Source organism: Ochotona princeps, chromosome 26, assembly GCF_030435755.1.
Source record: "Ochotona princeps isolate mOchPri1 chromosome 26, mOchPri1.hap1, whole genome shotgun sequence".
NCBI classification, from domain to species: Eukaryota; Metazoa; Chordata; class Mammalia; order Lagomorpha; family Ochotonidae; genus Ochotona; species Ochotona princeps.
The window spans coordinates 18,697,045-18,718,833 of NC_080857.1; the positions used below are offsets into that span (position 1 = coordinate 18,697,045).

Here is a 21,789-nt window from a genome sequence, read left to right on the forward strand (position 1 = left end):
TGGCCCTGTGGCCCTAACGGCTGAATGTCAATTGCCCCGAGACATGCTGACCAAGGAATTAATACCCTGCTGGCTGGCAGTCTCTTATGGACCAGACCCTGGCAGAGCGCACTGCCTGGTTCATTTCACAAGTGGGACTGATGCCCTAGCGAAGGAAGGACCCAATATGGAGGAGGTAGCAGGACAAGGAGGGGGAGTAACAGGATAAGCTAGTTGAGGAGACAGATTAAGACTAGGTGCAGTGTCCTGGAAGAATGTCCAGCATATAGTAAGTGTTCACCAAATACTTGGAATGAACTTAAAAGCAAAAGAGCAAGTTGGATGGGAAGTCTTAGGAAGGGGTGAGTGGGTCACCAGGAGACATGACCTTCTGTTTCCATGCAGGCCCCAACCAGGGTTGCCCACCTACCTGCTTGGGTCCCAGGTGAGTGTTTGGTATCTCCCCCAGGGAAAAAATGAAGGGGATGAGGAGGTAGGGCTTATACCTGGTAGCCAAGTGAGCTGGTTGCTGGGGCTCATATCAGGGGAGGCCATGAATGATATGGCTTGAGATGTTTTTTCTGCAAGTGTCTGATCCCTGAAGACGTGTGAGAAACCCTGTGTTGCTCTGCAAGTACTTTCTTAGCCATACACTCTTGAGTCCTATAGTGCCACTGAACGTACCATGACACAGGCCAAAGGAGAAAGCCCAGGCTGAGGCCTGGAGTGTGTCGGTTCCAGAACGCTTTCCCTCAGGGGACCTTTTGCTGCCTCCATGCATAGCCTTGGGGACCATAGGACTGCCTTCCTGCCCCCTGCCCCTACTCACTGAGCACCCACCCCTGAATGGCTTCCTCTCCAAGCCCCTGAGGCAGCGGTGGCTGTGGCAGAAGTCAGTAAGACCATCTGCAAACATAAGACAAAGCAAGCATGTGTTGAAGACCAGCTCACCTGAGACTCTTGGCTGGTTCTTCCAGCCTCAGTCTTCTTACCTGTGAAATGGGTGTGCCAGAAGACCTCTTCGAGCTCCCTGATTCTCTGACTGTGTAGGGAGCCCAGATGCATTTCAGGAGGCCCAAGGGGGTGACCCAAACTGAGCTCTACCCCTGTTCCACTCATGGCCACTGACCTGTCTGGTTTATCCCCTACAGAGGATGTCACCGGCAGACCAGCACCACCTCTACCCAGACAGGAGATTGCAGAGACCCTGAAAGTGGAACACGTGACACCTTCTGTTGCTGTGCCTGTGACTCCAAGCCCCCCAGGTAACCACAGGCAGCCCTTGGGGGCTCCGTGCACCCTATCCTATGAGACACGGCTGTTGACCAGTTGGTGCCAGGGCCCCGAGGCACAAGTAGAGTCCCTCTTGCCTCCGCAGTGTCTGGTGACCCCCATGCAGGAGACTCGGTGGCCGTGGTAGGGGGAGCTCATCCTTCGAAGAGCACAGTGCCCCAGTGGGAGCCCGATTGTGGGCACTGACAAGGCCAGGGAGGCAGAAGGTGTGATTTTCCCAGGGGAAAGATGGATTTTCAGGAAGCAATGTGGTTTTGGGAAGCCACACAGTTCTTAAGATTGTTTTTCATCCTGAATCTGCACTGCTGTCCCTCTGACCAACTCCGGGGGTGGCCGTGGGGGAGACCCCTGGCAGATGCACCTGGTTCTGGAATGTGGAGTCCTCAAAGGGTCATTGTGCGGGAACTGAGAAGCCGGGATGCTGCCCCTACCCCATGCTGACTGCCCCACTGTGCATGGGTCTCTTGTGTGCGCCGTTCTAGGGGTCTGCTGCTCTCAGAACCTCATGGGCTGAGTGGGAGGCCAGAAAGGGTCTGGATTTCCTCTAGTGAGAAGGAGGCCCCTGCAGCCTGAGGAAATGGTGGGTTCCAACAGCAAAACTGGGAGAAAGATGGGGTCGTGGCCTCCCAGATCACCTGCTACCCTCTTCCCTCCTCCGTGGTGCAGCCCACTGGGCTGGGCTGGATTGGCTGGCCTGGACTAAGCCTTAGGCAAGAGGAATGAGCTGCAGCTCCCCAGCCCCCACAGCCCTCATCCACTCTGCACTCAGCCCTAGGCTTTGCTTTGCCCTGTCTCCTGCAGGCATTGACCGATGTGCTACTGGCGCAGCCAACATCTGTGGCCCAGGAACCTGTGTGAACCTCCCAGATGGATACAAATGTGTCTGCAGCCCTGGCTACCGGCTGCACCCCAGCCAGGCCTACTGCACAGGTATTCCCTCTGGTTACCCTGGGCCTGCTGTGTGTCTGGTGTAGACAGGAGCCAGGGTAGCAGTCCAGGCAGCAGAAAACCCAAGCTATATTGTACTTGTCAGTGAGTTGTAAGGAGCATAGTCCCTAGGGACAACCTTGACCTTTAAGGGAAGACTCTCCTCCATGGGTGCCATTCTGTGAGTCTCCAGGACCCGAGGAATGGGAGTATAGCCCCAGTGCACCCCACCAGCGTTTGGCAGTCCTTCTCCCACTCCTCCAACTGATGGTTTGCTGCCTGCAGAGTAGGCCCAGGTCTGCCCCAGCTATAAATGGGCTGTCCCTGGGGAAGCTCTGGGGCCAGGATAAATCAAGAGTGGACCTCATTCCCCAGCCCCAATAGTTTTACACAAGGTAGACACCTCCAGCATGGTCTTGAAGGAGAGGAAAGATAGTCAGGGGGCCACTGGGGCAGGGGACAGTCACCCAGCCCCCACTGCCAGCTCTCCCTAACTTGGCTTCTGCCTCTGTCTGGCCAGATGACAACGAGTGTCTGAGAGACCCCTGTGCAGGAAAAGGGCGCTGCGTCAACAGCGTGGGCTCCTACGCCTGCTTCTGCTACCCTGGCTACACATTGGCCACCTCAGGGGTGCTGCCAGAGTGCCAAGGTAAGCCACGCCCACCATGATCCCAAGAGAGGGATGGGAGGCAGCATCTTGGCTGGGCCCCATGCCTTGGGGATGTGGGGAGAGCATCAGGCAGTCCTGGCCCACAGTAGATTCAGCCTGGGAGGAGACTGAGCCTGTACCCCGATATGCAGGAAGGACAGGAGTCCGTAAAGCAGTTGTGCTTGCTCAAAGATCTGAGGGATTGTGAGCTGACAGGGGATCAAGGGTGAGGCTGGAAATTGGGACCAAAGGCAGGGGCCCGCACTCTGAGTGACGGGAGTTGCTTCCATCTGGTGAGGGAGTGAAGTGGAGGAGGAAGGTGACGCATGACATGTCTGTGCCTTTGAGGGAGGGACATAGACACTGGCAGCTTGGGGACAATGCACAGCTTTGAGCTTTCCTCTAGGGGACCCTCACTCGGTGACCTTGCATCCAGTCTGGTGCAAACCCTTTAGGAATCAGAACCTCCCTTTCGTGAATGAGTTCATGGAGACCAGGACACAGCACTTGCCAAGCAGTGCCTTTGATTTGTCACCAGCCAGCAGGAAATCATTCACCTTGACCTTGGGAGTGTCACTGCCTCCTGTTAGGGCTCTCATCTCTGTGGTCATTTTCAGGATGCTGGGCATCCTCCCATTGCTGGGGTCACCTCAGGTCTGTTCTGTCATCCAGGGCTCTTATGGTGATGGAGGTGGGATTGGCAGAAAAGATGACACTAAGCTTGTGGAAGAGGAGGGCACTCAAGTGGCAAGCCCGTGTGAGCCAGGCACTGTGTTGAGCTCTGAGGACACTGTGACCAAGGAGGCAGGGATAGGGATGCTGTGGGGTTCAGGAAGCAGCAGGCACCATGGTGGAGAATTCAGGAATATTTCCTGCTTGTACTGGAGCAGAACAGTCCCAGCATCCATCCAAGAAGCTTAGAGGAGCAAGCCCTCTGTGGGACAAGCCATCCCCATTTTATAGTTTGGCAAACTGAGGTTCAGAGAGTTGGACTGAAATACCAGGACCCACATGCCTAGTCAAGGCTGAGCTGGGAACAGAATCCAAGTCACTTCAGCTCCTAGACATGATCTGCTTCCAACCACACATTCCCTTGCATACAACATTACATACCACAGTGGTGCATGAATAGAAATGGAGGGAACTGTGGGTGTCTAGGTAACAGTGGGTCATTTCTGGAGAGACCAGGACAATGAGCAGGCCTGGCAGGCTCTGTCCATAGCGATGAGGTCAGTGTGCCCAGAGCACAGAGGAGTTGAGGCCAGTTCGGAAGCGCCTTGAGTGCCAGGCTAAAGTGCTTGGATGCTGTCCCGCAGCAGCAGCCAGAAGAGGTTGTAAGTAGAAGGGCAGTGATGTGATCCGCTGGCCTTCAGGAAAGTGACTCAGGCAGCAGTGCTCAGAGCAGACTGCAGCAGCCCTGGGAGTCGGGGAGGGGAGCAGGTGCCAGGCAGCTACTGTCCCTTCCAGCAGCCTACAGGGGCCAGAGGCAGCAGCCCCAGGAGCTGGTCCAGGGCAAGCAGTGGCTGCTTTGGGGAATGGTGTCACCGGCACTGGCCCAGATAAAACTTCTACCCTGTGCTAGCCAACGTGCCCAGCTGTCTTTACCAGCCCCAACAGCTGGGACTAAGGAGGTGTGGCTCAAGGTTGACTGTAAGCGTTTCTCCCAGTGGAGCTTGGCTGCCACTCGAGATTTGTCATCCAAGATCAGACATACCTTCTTAATGTTGCCATCTCTTGCAGTGGTATTTCCATGGATTTCATTTATATTTAATGTCAACTATAAGAACTCATAAGTTACTTCATACAAAAATAATTCATCTAAACCATTTCCATATTGGGTGTTTAGATCAATACTTAAAATATGTACTTTCCTGGCAAGGATCTGTGCATTGGCCCCTGGATGTCAAACTCCTCTATGAACTGCTGGCTCCTGTCTTTTGCTCCAGCTATGGGAGCCATTTGGCTTTGTGGCTTTGCATGGGTCCCTTACATATTCTAGATCCTTGACTGGGTTTAGATACTGTGGTTTAGATACTGTTCCATTCATTCTCGGTGTGTTCACCTGATTCACATGCCTTTCTTTGAACAGCAATCCTTCATTGTAATGTGTTGACATTCACAGTCCTGTCTCATTGCTTATGGCTTGAGGACCTTGTTGAAGAGGTCTGTCCCCACCCCCCAAAGATGTTCTCCTGTGCTTTTTTTTTAAAGACTCATTTATTTGTTTGAAAGACAGTTAGAGACAAAATTGTCCACTCACTAATTCACCCCGCAAATGGCTGTTGTGGTCAGGCTGAAACCAGGAAACTACAACTCGATCCTCATGGGTGGCAGGGGCCATCTTCCACTGCCTTCCCCAGTATGTTAGTGGGGAGCTGGACTAGAAGTGGAGCAGCTGGGACTCATGTGGGATGCCTTGGCAACGTTGCAGGAGGTGGCTTAACCTGTTGTTCCACAAAGCGAGCCCTTTCTCCTGCACTTTCTTTCACTGGGGTTATGATTTGATCTTTTATGGGATGCTTTAGTCCACTTGGAATCCACCTTTACATGGACATGAACAACCCAGTCTTCTCTATCATGCTTCCATTTTCTGCATAGAGTAAATCCGCTTTCCCAGAATCAGACCCTCCAGTTCCCAACCATGGCTCTACCTGAGTTCCCTTTGACCTTCCATGGGTCTTAGGGCTTTGCAAAGTGAGGCCCAACTATTTGCAAATTATCCGAAAGGTTGTCACAATGTAGGTGCTTGGGCCCATTTATTACTGCCAGGTCGGGATCTCAGGATGTGGACTCAGGAGGGAACAGGTCTCCCCTTCTTCTAGGGACAGTTCTGCTGAGGGATGGACTCAGAGGAGCCGAGGAAGGAGCAGGTGGCTTGGAGGGGAGAGGGTAGCGTCACTGAGAGTTGAGGAGGGGGCCAAGGCTCTTCGGAGCTCCTGTGTGGTCAAGGCCAGGAGATGTGCAGGATGCAGCAAAGAGAGGTAATGGCAAGTGCTGACCGATCACACCTGCAGTCTGAGCAGCTTGGATTGTCCAGGGCAGATTCAGTGCAAGAAGCATAGTAACAGCTGACATCCTCAGTGCCAACGCTAGGTCGGGTCACTACTGGGCCAAGCCCTTCCCCTGGATTCATCCATTGAATCCTCACAAGGATTCCTTGAGATGTTTGAACACATACTAGGGGCAGGAGGTACAAAACTGAGATCTCCATGAACGTGACCATGGGCAGGGTCTGGGAAGTGGCCTTGCACTCCTAGAGTTGATGCACCAAACTAGTCCTAAAAACTGTGGAGGAATCAGATACCTTTATGATACGGAAAGAGACTCCAGGAAGAGGCATTTGTGGGAACAAAGGCTTGGGGCTGCTTATGGGGGATTCTGCTATGGTCAATGCCAGAACAAGAAGCACAGGCCAGTGAACAAACACAGCAAGTCTGGGGCTGAGTGGCACAGGCCTGGTGAGCCAGACTGTGGGGAGAGCAGGTGCCCCCAGGGGAGAAACAGAGGGGCATGGTCATGAGCTGGGTGCAGAGCTGCCATGGAGCACTGGTATACCCTGGTACAGTGACGTGAGCTACACCCTGCAGCTCTGTAGCTGCCTAACATGTGAGCTCTCTCTGTCTGCTTTACTCCTAACTTTAATAAAGGCCCAGAAGAGGGGCCAGCATTGTGTTGTGGTGGGTTAAGCTGAAGATTGCAATGCCAGTATCCTCTACAGACACTGATTCAAGTTCTAGCTGCTTCTCTTCCAATCCAGCTCCCTATTAATGGCCTAGGAAAGCAGCAGAGGATGGCCCAAGTGCTGGGATCCCTGCACCCTTGAGGGAGACTGGGATGAAGTTCCTGGCTCTTGGCTTTAGCCTGACCCAGCCCTGGCCATTTAGGCCATTTGGGAAGTAAACCAGTGGATGGAAGACTTTTGTCTTTCCACTGTCTCTCTATAACTCTACCTTTCAAATAAAAACAAACAAATATATATATATTTTTAAAAAGCAGCAGCTGTAGCAGTAGGCCTGAAGAGCTGTTGTAGCTGACCCAAGGGAATTGTGCCGGTGTTGGGACATGATTGGGGACCTTATTGACCTCTTCCAATCATGCTGTGTGTACTGCCACCCAGCCCTAACACCAGCCCTCCCATCAGGCTGAAGAGGCAGCCTCAAGGGCCTCCATGAACTCCAAAAGTTGCTGCCCTAAGAGAAAGCAATGTAGGGTTAGTAGGAGCCTGTGCTAGATCAGTCTCAGATGCAGCGCAAGAGCCTCTCCAATCCACTTGGGGCTCTAACAAGGAGCCTTCCCTTCCCCAGGCCCAGCATCTCTAGGGATGCCCGCAGGGCCCCTCTAGGGCTGCCTGTGGCTCAGGACTTGCCTGTGTCTTCACAGATGTGGACGAGTGTGAGCAGCCAGGAGTGTGCAGCGGAGGGCAATGCACCAACACGGAGGGCTCCTACCACTGTACATGTGACCGGGGTTATGTCATGGTGAGGAAGGGCCAATGCCAAGGTAAGGAGTGGGAACAAGGTGAGCAGCCTACTGGTTCCTTTCCAACACACTGTCTACCCCTTGCTCTCTGCTCCCCCCGCGCCCAGCCCCTTGAAGCTGAGCCACCCTGATGACCAGAGCATGTCTTCTCATTTTTGAGTTCTTGCATCCTTTCAGCTTCCTGTCAGCCTGCTATCGTAGGTTGTGTAGGCAGCTGAATCTCTTTGACACCCCAGGAATGTGTCTACAGGGTACCTCCATTTCTACTTGGGTGGCCTAGGAAGTGTCCATCTGTCTGAGAATTGCAGCCTTGCTAAAGCTTGTTAGGCTACGGGCTGCACCACATTCTTAGGCCACCAGGCATGGACACCTATAAGCTCCCAGGCAGTGCTGGTTGAATGAAGGGTTATGTGAACGAGAGATTCCTGGGCCCAGCCAGAGGGTGGCTGGCTGCTTGCTGAGTAGTCTTCTCCCAGGCCTTCTGCAGTGGAGTTTGTCCCCATCACACCATGAAAAGGAAGAGAATGTGACACAACTGCCATCTGCTGGGTGATGGGACTGCGTACCAGGCAATGTCTGTTCATACTATGTTGGGTAGAAAAGCAAAAGTGCAAGAAAACATGAAAAACCCGAGTCATCCTGACCACTTTAGGTTAAGGGCACAGGCTCCTGTGGAGACAGGCCTTGGGTTTGGCTTCAAGCTTGTGTCTGGAAATGGAAACCACCAGGCCCATGGCAGAGGCTTGTGGGGCGATGCAGAGGTGCTTGGCCCTGGCCCTGGGGTTTCCTTCCCTGGCCCCACAATGTGAAGGTGACCATCAGAGCCACACCCTCAACCCCCATCTACTCTCTGGCTTGTCCCCTTCCCTCCCAGAGGAAGGGGTCTGAGAGGTCACAGCGAGTTCCTGGCCCTGGGCAGGCACTGTGATTCTGCTGAAAGCATGAATGATGGAGCCGCCACAAGGCTCCAGGTTTCCATCAGTAACCGCTGGCCCAGCCCGGCACCCTGGGAGCCAGTCCACTTCCTCTCCCTCTTTCTTCTGTCTCCAAAGAAACCACGCTGTCTGCTGAAACCCCAAGTGTCTGGTGGAAGGCTGAGCAGTCTGGACAGCAGCCCCAGCCACAGTCTTGGCGACATCTCCATCGTGCCAAGACTCCAGCTTCCCACGATCAGAGAGTGGGTGTGGACTGCCCTGTAGACCCCACCCACACCCAAGGGGGCAGAGCTTCTGGGCCCTGGCAGAGTGCCGGCCCCAGCCCCAACCCCATCCCGTACTCCCACTGAGCACAGCTGTGCTGACTTAACACACCAAAGCACAGCCCCAGTTAGGGAGTGCCAGGACTCTCTTCTTCCGATGCCCAGAGCGTAGGTAGATGGGCCTGCTGCTCCATGGAGGCCTTTGGGGTCCCTTCAGCAGCTTCATGCCAAGAGGATGATCAGTAAGGCTTTAGACACCTCATTGTATTATTCATCTCAGCCAACATCTGTTGAGTGCCAGCCATGGGCTGGGAACACAGCAATGAGTAGGACACCTGCTGTCCCCCGCTCAACAGAGCATCCAAACTCACCAAAGCACACCCTAACATCAAAGTCTAGGAGAGGCCATCGGGTCTAGGGCCTCAGATGCCTTTAGGTCCACCTCCCTTATTAGAGGGCCTGGCTTTGGGTCCAAGCCCCACCACAATCCCAGCTCCCTGTTACTACCCCGAGAGGTAGCAGGGGATGATCGTTCTAGCCATGGGATCCCTGCCTCTCAGGTGGGAGACTTGGATTGAATTCCCCACTTGTGGTTTCTACCTGGCCCAGCCCCAGACACTGAAGGTATTTAGAAAGTGTACCAGTGGATGGATTCTCTCTTTTCAAATGTATTATATAATAAATACATACATAATTTTTTTACAGAAAAATGAAAATCAAACCCTATATACTATGCAAAATGACTAGCACCAGTCTGGGCCCTGAGGTTTAGGGTCAGGATCTGCTGCTGGGCTCAGTTTCAGCCAAGCCTGTGTCTGGATCCTCTGGCCTGGCTTGGCAAATGGCTCTGTTGTGTCCACTCCTGCACAGGGATTTATTTCCTGGCTCAGCTGCAGGCTGGAGATGCTGCTTGGGTCTTCTGCTCTTACTCACCTGCTTGCTAACAGATGGCTTCACCTGTGGCTAGGGTCATCACTGGCCTGGATCTGAGGATGGAGCCAGCAGGGGTGGGCCAGGATGGTTTGGGTTCTGCTCCATCAAAGTGTAGCCAATTCCCTGGAAGGAAGAAGCCATCTGGAGGATGGCACGCAATTCAATAGCATGGTTCATAAATCACACACACCTTGTCCACTCATGGCTCATTGGCCAGCACTAGTCTCACAGCCCCACCTGACTACAAGGGACCAGGAGGCAGATGCCTACCATGGCCCAGAGCATGGAGGGCTAGAATGGGTGCCTATGTGGCCCAGAGCATGGAGGGCTGGCACACTACCTCACCAGCATTAGTGGGCAACCCATGTCTCCTGAAGGTGCAGAATGAGATGTCCCTGCTCTGCCTGCAGCAGAGGTGTCCAGCACAGGTGTCCAGTGTGAGTGGGCCAGGACAGACTTGGTAAATCTGGTCTCCTCCGTGTGGCCTTGCCTGGTTTCTGCAGCAGACAAGGCAAAGCCTGCATCTTTCTCATCATAGACTTAGTGGCATCCTTGGCTCAGTCACTTTCTTTTCACCTGCAAAGCCTCGCAGTTCCGAAGCAGAGGTTGCTTAGCATTCCCAGGACCGTTGCCACTCCAGCGAGCTTCACCGAGGCCAGCAGGCCAGGGTGCGGGCTGCTCTTGTCCTACTTCGTTTCTCTCTCTGTCTCTCAGGAACCCCCTAGAATATTTTTCATTTCTTTATCCTATTTATTTGAAAGACAGAGTTACAAGGAGAGACAAGTGAAACAGACAAGAGATCTCCCATCCATGGATTCACTCTCCCAGGGCTGGGCCAGGCTTAATGTATCAAAGCCAAGAATTCAGTCCAGGCCTCTCACATGCATGTCAGACCCAACTACTTGAGCCATTACCTGCTGTCTCCCAATGTGCACATTAGCAGGAAGTGGATTGGAAGCAAGCTCAAGGCTCAACCCCAGGCACTCTGCTCTGGGGTGCCAGCGTCTCAAGTTGCATCCCAAACACTGCACCAAACACCAGGCCCAGAACCCCTTAGGATGGCACAGTCTGGTGTCATTGCAGCACCCCGGGGCACTCTCTCTACAGAGAAGTGCCTCGTCCAGGAGTCCCCAGGACTGCTTCAGTCACAGGCATCTCCCTGTAGACACCAAGGTCCTCCTGCCAGCGGAGAGGGCTTCCTCTACTGAATCCTGGGAAGTAGGGCTCCAGGTCCCCAGGAACAGAGAGATCTGATGGGCCCTAACTTGTACAGACCCAGCCACCTCCTCTCCAAAGCCCCACATCCTACTCTTTGGCAACCCCTGCCACCCCTCTGCAGGAGACTGTGTCCTGACCCCTGGCCTGCCTCCTGTGCTCCCCCAGGGCTGCTGAATGGATCCTCTTCTTGAGCAGTAGTGACTCTGAATTACATAGGCTGACAGGCTTCCTCCTGGTAGTGCCTAGAGCTTGGCCACTCTGTCACACAGTGGTAACCAGGAGTCTGTCCTTCCCTCCCCCACTCCAGTTCTGCCTGGGTTCAAGTGCCCATGGCATGACGTTGGTGGTGGACTTCCCGTAGCTCAGGTCACAGGGACAAACACCTGTGGGAAAGACCCCCCACTCTGCTGTCATTGTCCCTGCCTATTGAACTGGTGCCCAGCTTCATCTCTCCTGGCTGATTTCTTTGAATCTCAGCAGAGTGGGAGCTCTCTCTTGCTCCTGGCTGGAAAGAGGGTCTGACCCCTTGCCCAGCAGAGAAGCCTTGACACCTTCGACCCTTGAGGCCACCCTTGGCTTCAGGGCTGGGCTGGGTGCTCATCCTCATTTCTGGTGCAGAGCAGCCATCTCTCCTGCCCACCCACAGGGTGATCATCAGGGCCACAGGCAATAACCTAACTGGCCTTGGTACCAGGCAATCCCAGTAGTAGTCACTGCTTGCAGAGGATCAGGAGTCGGCCCAGAGCAAGGCAAAGCCCATCTCCTTGGGCTCTCTGAGTCTCCCACAGCTAGTGGTGACCACAGCCTCTTGCGCCCAATCAGGGAGTCTCCCTTTCTCTCTCTCCAGGACAGTGGGTGGGCGGTAGAGCTGGGAACATGGTGAGACTCACTTTTTCCTACTCCTCGTCTGTATACAAACTGACTGTTTCTTCAGCCAAGGGGAGGGTCCAGGGTGTGCATGGTCACCACCCAGTCCCCCTGGGGCTGGGGCTTCCTGGCACAACTGTGGGAGGGGCCGTTGTTTTGCAGATGTTGACGAATGCCATCACCCGGGCACCTGCCCCCACGGGAGATGCATCAACTCTCCTGGCTCCTACACCTGCCAGGCCTGCGAAGAGGGGTACCGAGGCCAGAGTGGTAGCTGTGTAGGTGAGAACTGCCTACTAGGGTGCAGCAGTGGGGGAACCTCTGGGTGAGGCCACACACAGGGAGGAAAATGAGGGAACAGGGATGTGGCTTGTGTACTCCAGCAGGGTTCCCAGAGGAGACATGGCATGAGGTGGGTGGTGCTGCCGGTCCCAGGGCTCTATCCTCTGAATCAGTGAGTCAGAGCCAGGGGCTGCCTCTGCTACTTGGCCACATCCGCTCTTGAGCTGGTGTTTAAGGTCATGGAAGCTTATGTGGCCAGATCCTGTGGGGCGGGCGAGGAGCCTGACTGACCCCAGTGGTGAGAGTGGGCAGCCCATACTTTTGCAGTCCTGGGGCTGTGGGGACATGTACCCTTCTGCTTGTCACAGCAGCATCTAACCAGCCTTCACTGAGCAGTGTGTCCCCCTGACCTTCTCCTCCAGCCATCAAGAGAGGCAGGAGGGGTGTTCTCTTGGGCCCCCACAGGAAGAGAGCCCTGGCTGCAGGATGCTGGGAGGGACTGACATGTGAATAGATTCTTTGAGCCCCTGCAGAGGGCAGCTGTTTCCCAGGCCCTAGGGACAACCACAGCCATCCAGCACAGCTTGGCTGCGCTCCACACTGCCCTCCCACCTGCTGAAGCTGGGTGTCAGGCTAGAAACGCACATTGTTTGGTTGGCAGGTAGGAGGCCAGTGGGGGGTCAGGTCCACACTGAGGTGTCAGGGGTCTCATTCCAAGTGCTCCCAGATGGCCAAACTAGCCCCAGGGCTAAGGGGCCTCATTCCCCTTTCTAGAACATGGGCAGCAGGGTTGCTCTGTGTTACTGGACAAAGACAAACTAAGCACGAAGGGAAAGGGCACTCTGCCCTGCCTGGGTTGGTGGAACGAGGAGCATGACCTGGTGGCCTCCCCAGGGTGGAAGCTGAGACACGCCAAGCCAGCCTGTCATCTTGAACTTATGTCCTGCAGATGTGAACGAGTGTCTGACCCCTGGGGTGTGTGCCCATGGAAAGTGCATCAACCTAGAAGGTTCTTTCAGATGCTCCTGTGAGCAGGGCTATGAGCTCACCTCTGACGAGAAGGGCTGCCAAGGTATAAGGATGCCAACTCAACCTACAGGCCCATCCCCTCGGCACACAGCACCCCAGCTAGCCCCATCCATACCTGGTCCTGTATTCCCAGCCACACTGACCCAAACACTTCCCTTGCTGAGACCCCATCCTCCCCTACATCCTTGCATGTGCATTGGCTTCTGGCTGTCCTGGCACATCTGTCTTCATGGCCTGTTTCAGATGTGGATGAATGTGCCAACCGAGCCTCATGCCCCATGGGCCTCTGCCTCAATACCCAGGGCTCTTTCACCTGCTCGGCCTGTGAGAGTGGGTTTTGGGTAAATGAAGACCACACTGCCTGTGAAGGTATGCCCGGGGAGGATGGAACAAGGCTGGGTGCAGGGCAGGGGAGGGGGCGCAAAGAGCCATAGGCCTTCTTATCCACCTACAAGAATTCTGCCTGCCCCTCAGCTTTGGTTCCAGCTAAGCCAAGAACCCAAAATGTCCAAGAGGAAAGCCCAGGGCAAGCTGCTTCTGCAGCATGCTGGAAGCACAGCAGGGAGTCCAGTGGCTGGGAATTGGCCTGGATGGAGGGGGGCACTCACCAAAGCCTCAGCCAGGGCCTGCCCTTCACCCAGAGGTTTGGTGAAGCCCTCCCAGTTCCTGCAGCGATGGGCCTTCTGTCTGCCCAGATCTGGACGAGTGTGCCTTCCCGGGAGTGTGCCCCACTGGGGTCTGCACCAACACCGTGGGCTCCTTCTCCTGCAAGAACTGTGATGAGGGCTACCAGCCCAGCCCACTGGGCCACACCTGCATAGGTCAGAGTCCCTCTCCCCTACCAGGGCTGGTGGGAAGCAGGGCGCTAACCTTTCACTCTTAGAAAGGGAATGAGCAGAGTCCTTCCGTCCACCCAGGGTGCCAGGTTGGAAAGCAGGGGTGGGGTGGGTGGATGATCTGGTCTCACTCCCACCTCGGAATAGGAACCAGAGGAGCGGCTGCAGATCTGGGTGAAGTGGGTCATAGGCTGCCACACCACTGAGGGGCTATAGTCCACATGCAGCTTTGTGGGTCTGGCCTTGGATCTGGGTGAGCAGGCTCCGGAGGGGCCTCGGACTGGGCTAACAAGCTCCCCCACTGCCCCTTCCCAGTGGCTGTGGGGTCCCATGCAGTCTGTAGGCTGTCTTGCAGAGTTGTCATTCTGTTACCTTCTCAAGTTCTCTGGATTTGTGTGTTCTCCCTGGCTTCTCTGCAAATCCCAAACCTATCTCAGTGTGACATGGTCAGCAGGGGTCCTGGCCAGCCTCTGTCGAGACTCCTGGGCTTGGTGTGGGCAGAGCTGGAGAAACCCAGCTCCCCTGGACCCTGCCCCAGGGAACTGCAGCCACTAGCTGCCTTGCTTCCTCTGCCACATGGTCCCACAGATGTGGATGAGTGTGAAGACCCCCAGAGCAGCTGCCTTGGTGGTGAGTGCAGGAACACAGCTGGCTCCTACCAGTGCCTGTGTCCCAAGGGCTTCCAGCTGGCCAACGGCACTATGTGCAAGGGTGAGTAGCCCAGCCTTCCTCAACTGGGGGTTGGATGAGGATGGGTGGGTGGGGAGGCAGTGATGGTGCAGGAACACACACCTGAGATACCCACCCTGCCCTCCATCTTCCGGCAGACGTGGATGAGTGTCGAGAGGAGGAGCATTGCGCACCTCATGGCGAGTGTCTCAACAGCCCTGGGTCTTTCTTCTGTCTCTGTGCACCCGGCTTCTCGAGCGTGGAGGGAGGCACCAGCTGCCAGGGTGAGGAGCCTGAGTGGCTGTGTCCAGCGGCCATGTCCAGCGGCTCCCAGTGGGGGCCATGTCTAGAGTTAATGCTCATGCTACTCCTGAAATAGAATGCTCATGGCCTCACACAGGAATGAGAAAGTGGGTGACAGGAAGTGCAGAGGAATTTAGTGGGTTGGGAAGGAACTTGAGGGTCTTTCCCTGGGAAGGGGATCCTCGCCATGCTCCCTGTGCTGCCTAGCTCCCAGGCCCCTGCCTCTAGCCCAGCCTCTGGTTTCCAGACTTTTCCTGTCCGAAGCCACTCCACAGCCCTCTTGTGGGCCATGGGACCCTCTGACGGCCATCCCTGTTCTAGATGTGGATGAGTGTGCAAGCACAGACCCATGTCCGAGGGGACACTGTGTCAACACTGAGGGTTCTTTCCACTGCCTGTGTGACCCTGGCTTCCAGCCCTCTGCAGACAGCAAGGAGTGTGTGGGTAAGGACCCCAGGACCCACCCCCACCTGGTCCTCAACTCCCTGGGAAGCAAGAGCTGCCCACAGAAGGCTCCTCCAGGGTGTGTGGGGAGGTGCATTTGTGGAGGCTCCACAGGCTCAGGGATGGGCTCAGGATGGGTTGAGGATGAGATGATGATGACAGTCATGTACATTGGTCTAGTTTTAAAGGGCAAATCGATTCAAGATATACTAGCCACCTGTTGCATTTGCTGCCTTTTGCTGGGACAGAGAGACATTTATAGGCCATCTTGAACAAGGCAGATATGAAGATGACTATGTTGCCATAGAGAAGGCCTCCTACAAAGACATGGACACAGCACCTGTGGTGGAGGCTGGAGCAGGGGGAGGGGGAAGAATTTTCAGAAGATTAGCAGTTCAGGGCTTCCTGAACAGCGTGCAGTTCTCTTCCTAAATGCCCAAGCCTGTTGGGTCAGGGGACTTGTCCTAAACTTGGTGTGCTGGGGTTGAGCTGAATATGGTCATGTGGACCAGACAAGGACCCTGGAGATTATGGGACATGACCTTGGAGTGCCAGTGGGCATCAGGTAGAGCAGTGACCTGGCCACCTTTGTCCCTTCCTCTTGGCTCTGAGGACAGATATTGATGAATGTGAGGAGCGCAGTGGAGAGCTGGTATGTGGGACCGGGAAGTGTGAGAATAGCCCTGGCTCCTTCCACTGTGTCTTGGGCTGCCAGCCGGGCTTCCACAGGGCCCCAACTGGAGACTGCATTGGTGAGTCGGAGGCCAGGGGGATGACACCTGCTTTCCAGCCCCTGAGGATGCTCCCGGTGTGGCTGTGTGAAGTTGGTGCCCCTTGCATCTGCAAGGCTAATACCCAAATGCAAGAGGAGGGTTACAGTGTTCATCGCTCTGGGTCTGGAGGTGGCAGCTAGGGAAAGTGTGGGGTTCTCATGCCTGTTCTGTCCTGCAGACATAGATGAGTGTGCCAACGACACCCTGTGTGGGAGCCATGGCTTCTGTGACAACACAGATGGCTCGTTCCGTTGCCTCTGCGACCAGGGGTTTGAGACCTCACCCTTGGGCTGGGATTGTGTAGGTGAGAAGCCTGTGGGCTACCCCATGTCTGGGCCAGGGCAGCTCCCTCCCCCAACTCTTGGGAATCCTTAACGCCCCACATTCCAGTCTGTCCTGAGTGGAGGTCTCAAGGCTTCACAGCAGCTCCCCACAGCACGGGCGAGGGGCAGCTGGGGAGCAAGCCCAGGAAGGAGGGTAACCTTGTCTGGAGAACATGCCCAGGGGTAGCTATGTTGCTGGCTCCAGTTTTTTGGACCCCTTCTTTGTCATGCTTCTCTTTCACTCCCAGGCCCTGTGTGAATGCCTGCCCTCTTCCTAACTCATCCCCACTCTTACTTCTTCCCCTAAGACTGCACCTGTTTCTTTTGGAGGGCTTGGGGAGGGGTCCCCCTGCCCCCTCTCACCCTGAGCCTGGCCTCACTTGGCAGATGTGAATGAGTGTGAGCTCATGTTGGCCGTGTGTGGGGACGCGCTCTGCGAGAATGTGGAGGGCTCCTTCCTGTGTCTCTGTGCTAGCGACCTGGAAGAGTACGACGCCCAGGAGGGGCGCTGCCGCCCGCGGGGTCCTGCAGGTGAGTTCCCAGGAGACTCTAGGGTGTGGAGCTCATCTACCTGCTGGAACCTCCAGACCTGGCAGGGTCAGTGAGGGACTGGAAACTGAGGTGACACGGGGAGGTGTGGGCCAGGGAAGGAGCAAGGCGGGCTGTGAGTCTAAAGAGGGCTGAGGGGTCATCTTCTCCAGCCAACAGGGCTGTGACAGTCCTAGAGAAAGCTCAGGCTTTCTCCATCTGGTATCTGGGAGTCCTCTAGCCAAGGGAGGGTCTGAGCTGTGCTGAGCTGGACTCACCCTCCTGGCCAGACCTAACCCCAGGGCTATTGCCTGGGGCTGGGCTAGGACCTGGGCCAGGCGACCTTCACTGCTGAGGCAAAGGGGGCCCTGGAACAGGAGGTAGGAAGGGCTAGCATATACGTGGGAACAGAGGTCAGCTTGTACACCCTGGACCTGGGGCCCTCCCACCACAACAGGGGTGGGAGGGAGGGGACGTAGACAGGGAGGGGGCAGCTGCCTGGAGAGATGAGAATACTGCTCCCTGGGGAGCAACTGTGTGGCTGTGGTGAGTCAGGAAGCTTCTCTCCACGGGTCGCTTCCTCTGAGAAAGGGAGAGGATGATAGTAACACCCACTGCTCAGGTTGCTCAGAGTCCTGAGTGAGGGAAGCTGGGTGGCAGTGTGTTATCTACAACAGTGTTGTTTACTGTTCGTTGGAAGGGACCCATTCCAGGGCTGAGGCAATGCCCCAGAGGGTGGCAGGCAGAGCATAACCAGGGGTACCTGTCCTCACAGGTCAGAACATTCCTGAGGCTCCCACGGGGCACCAGCCGGTGGGCCCCATGCGTGCCGAGTGCTACTCCGGGCAGGTTGGCCAGCCAGCTTGCTCCAGCCGCCTGGGCCAGAACACCACCCAGGCGGAGTGCTGCTGCACCCAGGGCAGGGGCTGGGGAGACACCTGTGACCCCTGCCCATTTGAGGACTCAGGTGAGGCCAGCTCCGCAGGGGACATTGATAGAAGCTGGGGGTTGGGTGGGGAGTGAAGGGAGCATGGGGCCCTTCCCTCCCTGAGCCGGGACACCTCCTTGCACAGTGGAGTTCAGTGAGCTGTGCCCCAGCGGCAGAGGCTACATTCCTGTGGAAGAGGCCTGGATGTTCGGGCAGACCATGTACACAGGTAACTCTCCTCCCACTCCTGGCACACACCACTCTCCTGACTCAGCCCAACTTGGCCTACCAGGAGGTTCTGGGGAGGTTCTGCATCCAGCCAGGGCCTCAGGTCACTTCCTGTAGAGTTTTATTTACCAATTAAAAAAAAGATTCATTTATCAATTTCAAAAGCAGAGTGACATAGAGAGACCCTCTGCCCACTGGTTCACTCCTTAAATGTCTGCAACAGCTAGGACTGAGCCAAGCCAGAAGCCAGGAACTCCATCTAGGTCTCCCACATGGATGGCAAAGAACCCAAGCACTTCTCCGCTGCCTTCCCAGACACGTTAGCAGGGAATTGGATCAGAAGTGGAGCAGCCAGGACTCCACCTGGCTCTCTGAGATGGTGTGCCGGCATCATACACAGCAGCTTTAACCTGCTGCACTACAAGCCAGTCCCCTCTGACCGCAGGGCCCCTGGCGTGTCCACAGGATGCTCAACTCTGTCTCATGCTACCCTGTAGGGAGAAACTACATTGCCCTGCCCAGCCCCCACCCCCAGCCCCGTCTAAGCCTAGACAGAGCAGGGAGCACCTCCAGACAGAGGTTCCAGGCGGTCCCCACTTACCGAGGCAGAGCCCACATGCCCACTGGCAGTGATGTCAGGTACTATGGGCTCCTGAGAACCCTGGGCCCAAAGCCAGTCTTGAAACGGACACAGCAAACCCAGAGTGGCTTTCCTTGAGTGTTTGCTGAAGTCCAAGTGGCAGCACTGGGATTGCCACCCTGCCTCGCAGCTCTCCTCACCGCGCCTCACCCTGACACTGCCTCTACAGATGCCAATGAGTGTGCGATGTTTGGGCCTGCTCTCTGTCCCCACGGCCGCTGCCTCAACACCGTGCCTGGCTACATCTGCCTGTGTGATCCTGGCTACCACTATGACGCTACCCACAGGAAGTGCCAGGGTGAGGATGTCCGCTACCCCTCTCTCCCCACCCTGCCATGACTGCCCTAGGCCACCAGCTGGTGCCTCGGGAGGGGCCTCTGGCCTGGGCCCCTTGTCATGATCATCATGGTTGGTGCCAGGGAAAAACAGTTCCCTGGTGAGAGGGGGGTCTGCAGCCAGGCTGCCCTGGTATGGCCCACACCCTGCAGTGTGCCTCCCTCCCAGATCACGATGAGTGCCAGGACATGGCCTGTGAGGACGGTGAGTGTGTGAACACAGAAGGCTCCTTTCACTGTTTCTGCAACCCACCCCTCACCTTGGACCTAAGCGGCCAGCGCTGTGTCAACAGCTCTGGCAACCTGGGTAAGTGGTCAAGTGGAGGAGGGCATGCCCCAGACCAGGCTGGGCTGGGCTGGGCTTAGGGGTGGAGTGCTCACTGTGCCCACAGAGGACCTCCCTGACCATGACATCCACATGGACATCTGCTGGAAGAGAGTCACTCATGACGTATGCAGTGAGCCCCTACGCGGGCGCCACACCACCTATACTGAGTGCTGCTGCCAGGATGGCGAGGCCTGGAGCCGCCAGTGCGCCCTGTGCCCCCCCAGGAGCTCTGGTGTGTGGGGAGGAACACCCTGCCTGGGGCGGGGGGTGTAAGATGAGGGCAGAGCAGTGCCCCTGCCTTCCATCTGTGTGGGTGGTCAAGGAGAGGACTTGCCCCCCATCCTGTGCCCACACACCCCCTCTTGCGGGCTTTGGGGAAACAGGGGCTGCAACTAAGCCCCATGTCTTCCTCCTTCCTGGCAGAGGTCTACGCTCAGCTGTGCAACGTGGCCAGGATTGAGGCAGAGCGGGAGGCTGGGGTCCACTTCCGGCCAGGCTACGAGTACAGCCCTGGCCCTGATGACCTGCACTATGGCCTCTATGGCCCGGACGGAGCCCCCTTCTACAACTACTTGGGCCCTGAGGACACCATCCCTGAGCTGCCATTTCCCAACGCTGCCAGCCCCCCAGGGGATCGCACTCCAATTCCGGAATCTCCTCTGCAGCCCTCGGAGCTCGAGCCCCACTATGTGGCCAGCCATCCAGGTCTGTGTGGCTGCAAAGGTTGGGGGCAAGTGGATGCTGAAGCTGTTCCCTTCCATCTCCCCCATCTGTCACTCATACCACCAGTGGGGGATTGGGGGAAGAGTAAGGAAGGGGAAAGACAAACCATGCCAGGTGTCTCTGCTTTTGGGGCCTCAGACATGGCTCTTTGGGACGAACTAGCTCGGGGACACTGAGAGGCCCTGGGTGCTACCCTACCTCCGGAAGCCTTGCCTTGGGTGGTGAGAAGGAGAGCAGGTGTGCTGGGCCTGCTCCTCTCCCTAACACCATTCAGATGCAGAATAACCTGTGCCAAAGAGACCCACCCCCCACACACAGCAACTTGGGGGAGCCAGGATTCCTGGCAACAGGAGAGCTCCATGGGGTGACTCAGTGACTGGGACAATTCCAGCCCTTGGACCCTGGGTTCTTGTGAGGAAGTGCAACCTGGCTCCTGTGCCCACCTGGCTCCTGTGCAATGGGCACAAGAGCCCCCACAGATGAAGGCACCTTGTCAGACATCAGGGTCCATGCTGCCAGGGAGGCGTGGGGGTCCCCTCAGGGGTGGGAAGTGCTCAGTGAGAGGGCCAGGCATATCTGGTAGAAGTTTTGCTTAGTGTTGAGGGAGGCCCCTCTGCCTCCCAACATAAAAACAATGCAAAGCTTTAGACAAAAGTCCCCATCACCACCAACCACAGAGAAATGGCCAACCAATGTGGAGGCTGGTACCGAGACAGCAAGGACAGCCCACATTCACACTTACACGTGGGAACCTGCTCCCCATGCCTGAAATGACCCCAGCTGACCCATCACCTCCACCACCACCACCCCTGCCCCCCACCCGCCGCCTGAGTTCTCCAGGGCAAGCTTTGGTGTTAGAGGTGAGGGTTCCAGGCCTGGGAGAGATCAGAATCCTGGCCCAAGGCCGCATCTTCCTTTCTTCCCACCCCCTCCTCCCAGAGCCCCAGGCTGGCTTCGAAGGGCTGCAGGCCGAGGAGTGTGGCATCCTGAACGGCTGTGAGAATGGCCGCTGTGTGCGCGTGCGGGAAGGCTACACCTGCGACTGCTTTGAGGGCTTCCAGCTGGATGCAGCTCACATGGCCTGCGTGGGTAAGCTGAGAGGGATGGAGCTATCCCCCTGGCCCACTGCCCACAGGGATGACTCAACTGAAGATGGCTGGGAAAGCCACTGCTGCCCCCTGGCGGGGCTTCCCCGCAGCAGGTGAGAAAGCTGCAGAGACAGGTGGAATGCCAAGCTGGGAAAGCCCATTCTGAGGAAACTCTTCCCCAGAACCAATGTGAGGGCCAGACAGCACCCCTGGAGCTCGCTGCCACCGCTCTCTGTCCTGAATGGACTTGACTTGGTTTGGGGCAGTGACATTAGCCTCTGGCTGTCCCACCTAGGATTCCACTACAGGGCACAACCTAGACTTAGTGGCCAGAAGAGCAGAGGGTGTCCTCCAACTCTCTCCTCCTTCCCTCTTTCTTAGATGTGAATGAGTGTGACGACCTCAATGGGCCTGCTGCGCTTTGTGGCCATGGTCATTGTGAGAACACCGAGGGCTCCTACCGCTGCCACTGCTCCCCAGGTTATGTGGCTGAGGCAGGCCCCCCGCACTGTGCTGCCAAGGAGCAGCAGTGAGGGGTCCATCTTGCCAGCTGCCTGAAAATGGCCTCCAGCCGCAGGTGGGCCCCCCCCAAAGAAAGCTTGCCCAGCTGGGAAGCCACTGCGATGACGACGTCAGGCCAGGGCCCAGCAGCTCAGCTCCCGGTCAGCCTCACCAGCTTTCATCTCTCCCAGCTTGGGCTCTGGCTGCGAGCTTCCACCACTGCCTCCCTGTTGCCATGTCTTGCTTGGCTCCACTTCAGCTTCAGCCACTGTCCACGAGGCCCAATGC

The 21,789-nt window shown here is 56.4% G+C and overlaps 1 protein-coding gene across 1 annotated transcript in view; it reads left to right on the plus strand.

The window, feature by feature from the left end:
- LTBP2 (latent transforming growth factor beta binding protein 2) overlaps window positions 1-21,552 on the plus strand; it is a 79,827-nt gene extending 58,275 nt beyond the window's left edge. The window contains exons 14-36 of the mRNA XM_058655357.1: window positions 385-424; window positions 1,131-1,244; window positions 2,074-2,202; window positions 2,720-2,848; window positions 7,229-7,348; window positions 11,706-11,825; window positions 12,775-12,897; window positions 13,098-13,223; window positions 13,550-13,675; window positions 14,279-14,401; window positions 14,518-14,643; window positions 14,984-15,106; window positions 15,724-15,858; window positions 16,058-16,183; window positions 16,590-16,733; window positions 17,506-17,697; window positions 17,804-17,887; window positions 18,696-18,824; window positions 19,031-19,168; window positions 19,254-19,421; window positions 19,613-19,894; window positions 20,852-21,001; window positions 21,382-21,552. Coding sequence (XP_058511340.1) covers window positions 385-424; window positions 1,131-1,244; window positions 2,074-2,202; window positions 2,720-2,848; window positions 7,229-7,348; window positions 11,706-11,825; window positions 12,775-12,897; window positions 13,098-13,223; window positions 13,550-13,675; window positions 14,279-14,401; window positions 14,518-14,643; window positions 14,984-15,106; window positions 15,724-15,858; window positions 16,058-16,183; window positions 16,590-16,733; window positions 17,506-17,697; window positions 17,804-17,887; window positions 18,696-18,824; window positions 19,031-19,168; window positions 19,254-19,421; window positions 19,613-19,894; window positions 20,852-21,001; window positions 21,382-21,533 — 3,099 coding nt within the window. The 3' untranslated portion in view covers window positions 21,534-21,552. The remainder of the gene's footprint in view (window positions 1-384; window positions 425-1,130; window positions 1,245-2,073; window positions 2,203-2,719; window positions 2,849-7,228; window positions 7,349-11,705; window positions 11,826-12,774; window positions 12,898-13,097; window positions 13,224-13,549; window positions 13,676-14,278; window positions 14,402-14,517; window positions 14,644-14,983; window positions 15,107-15,723; window positions 15,859-16,057; window positions 16,184-16,589; window positions 16,734-17,505; window positions 17,698-17,803; window positions 17,888-18,695; window positions 18,825-19,030; window positions 19,169-19,253; window positions 19,422-19,612; window positions 19,895-20,851; window positions 21,002-21,381) is intronic.
- Window positions 21,553-21,789: the final 237 nt, after the last annotated feature.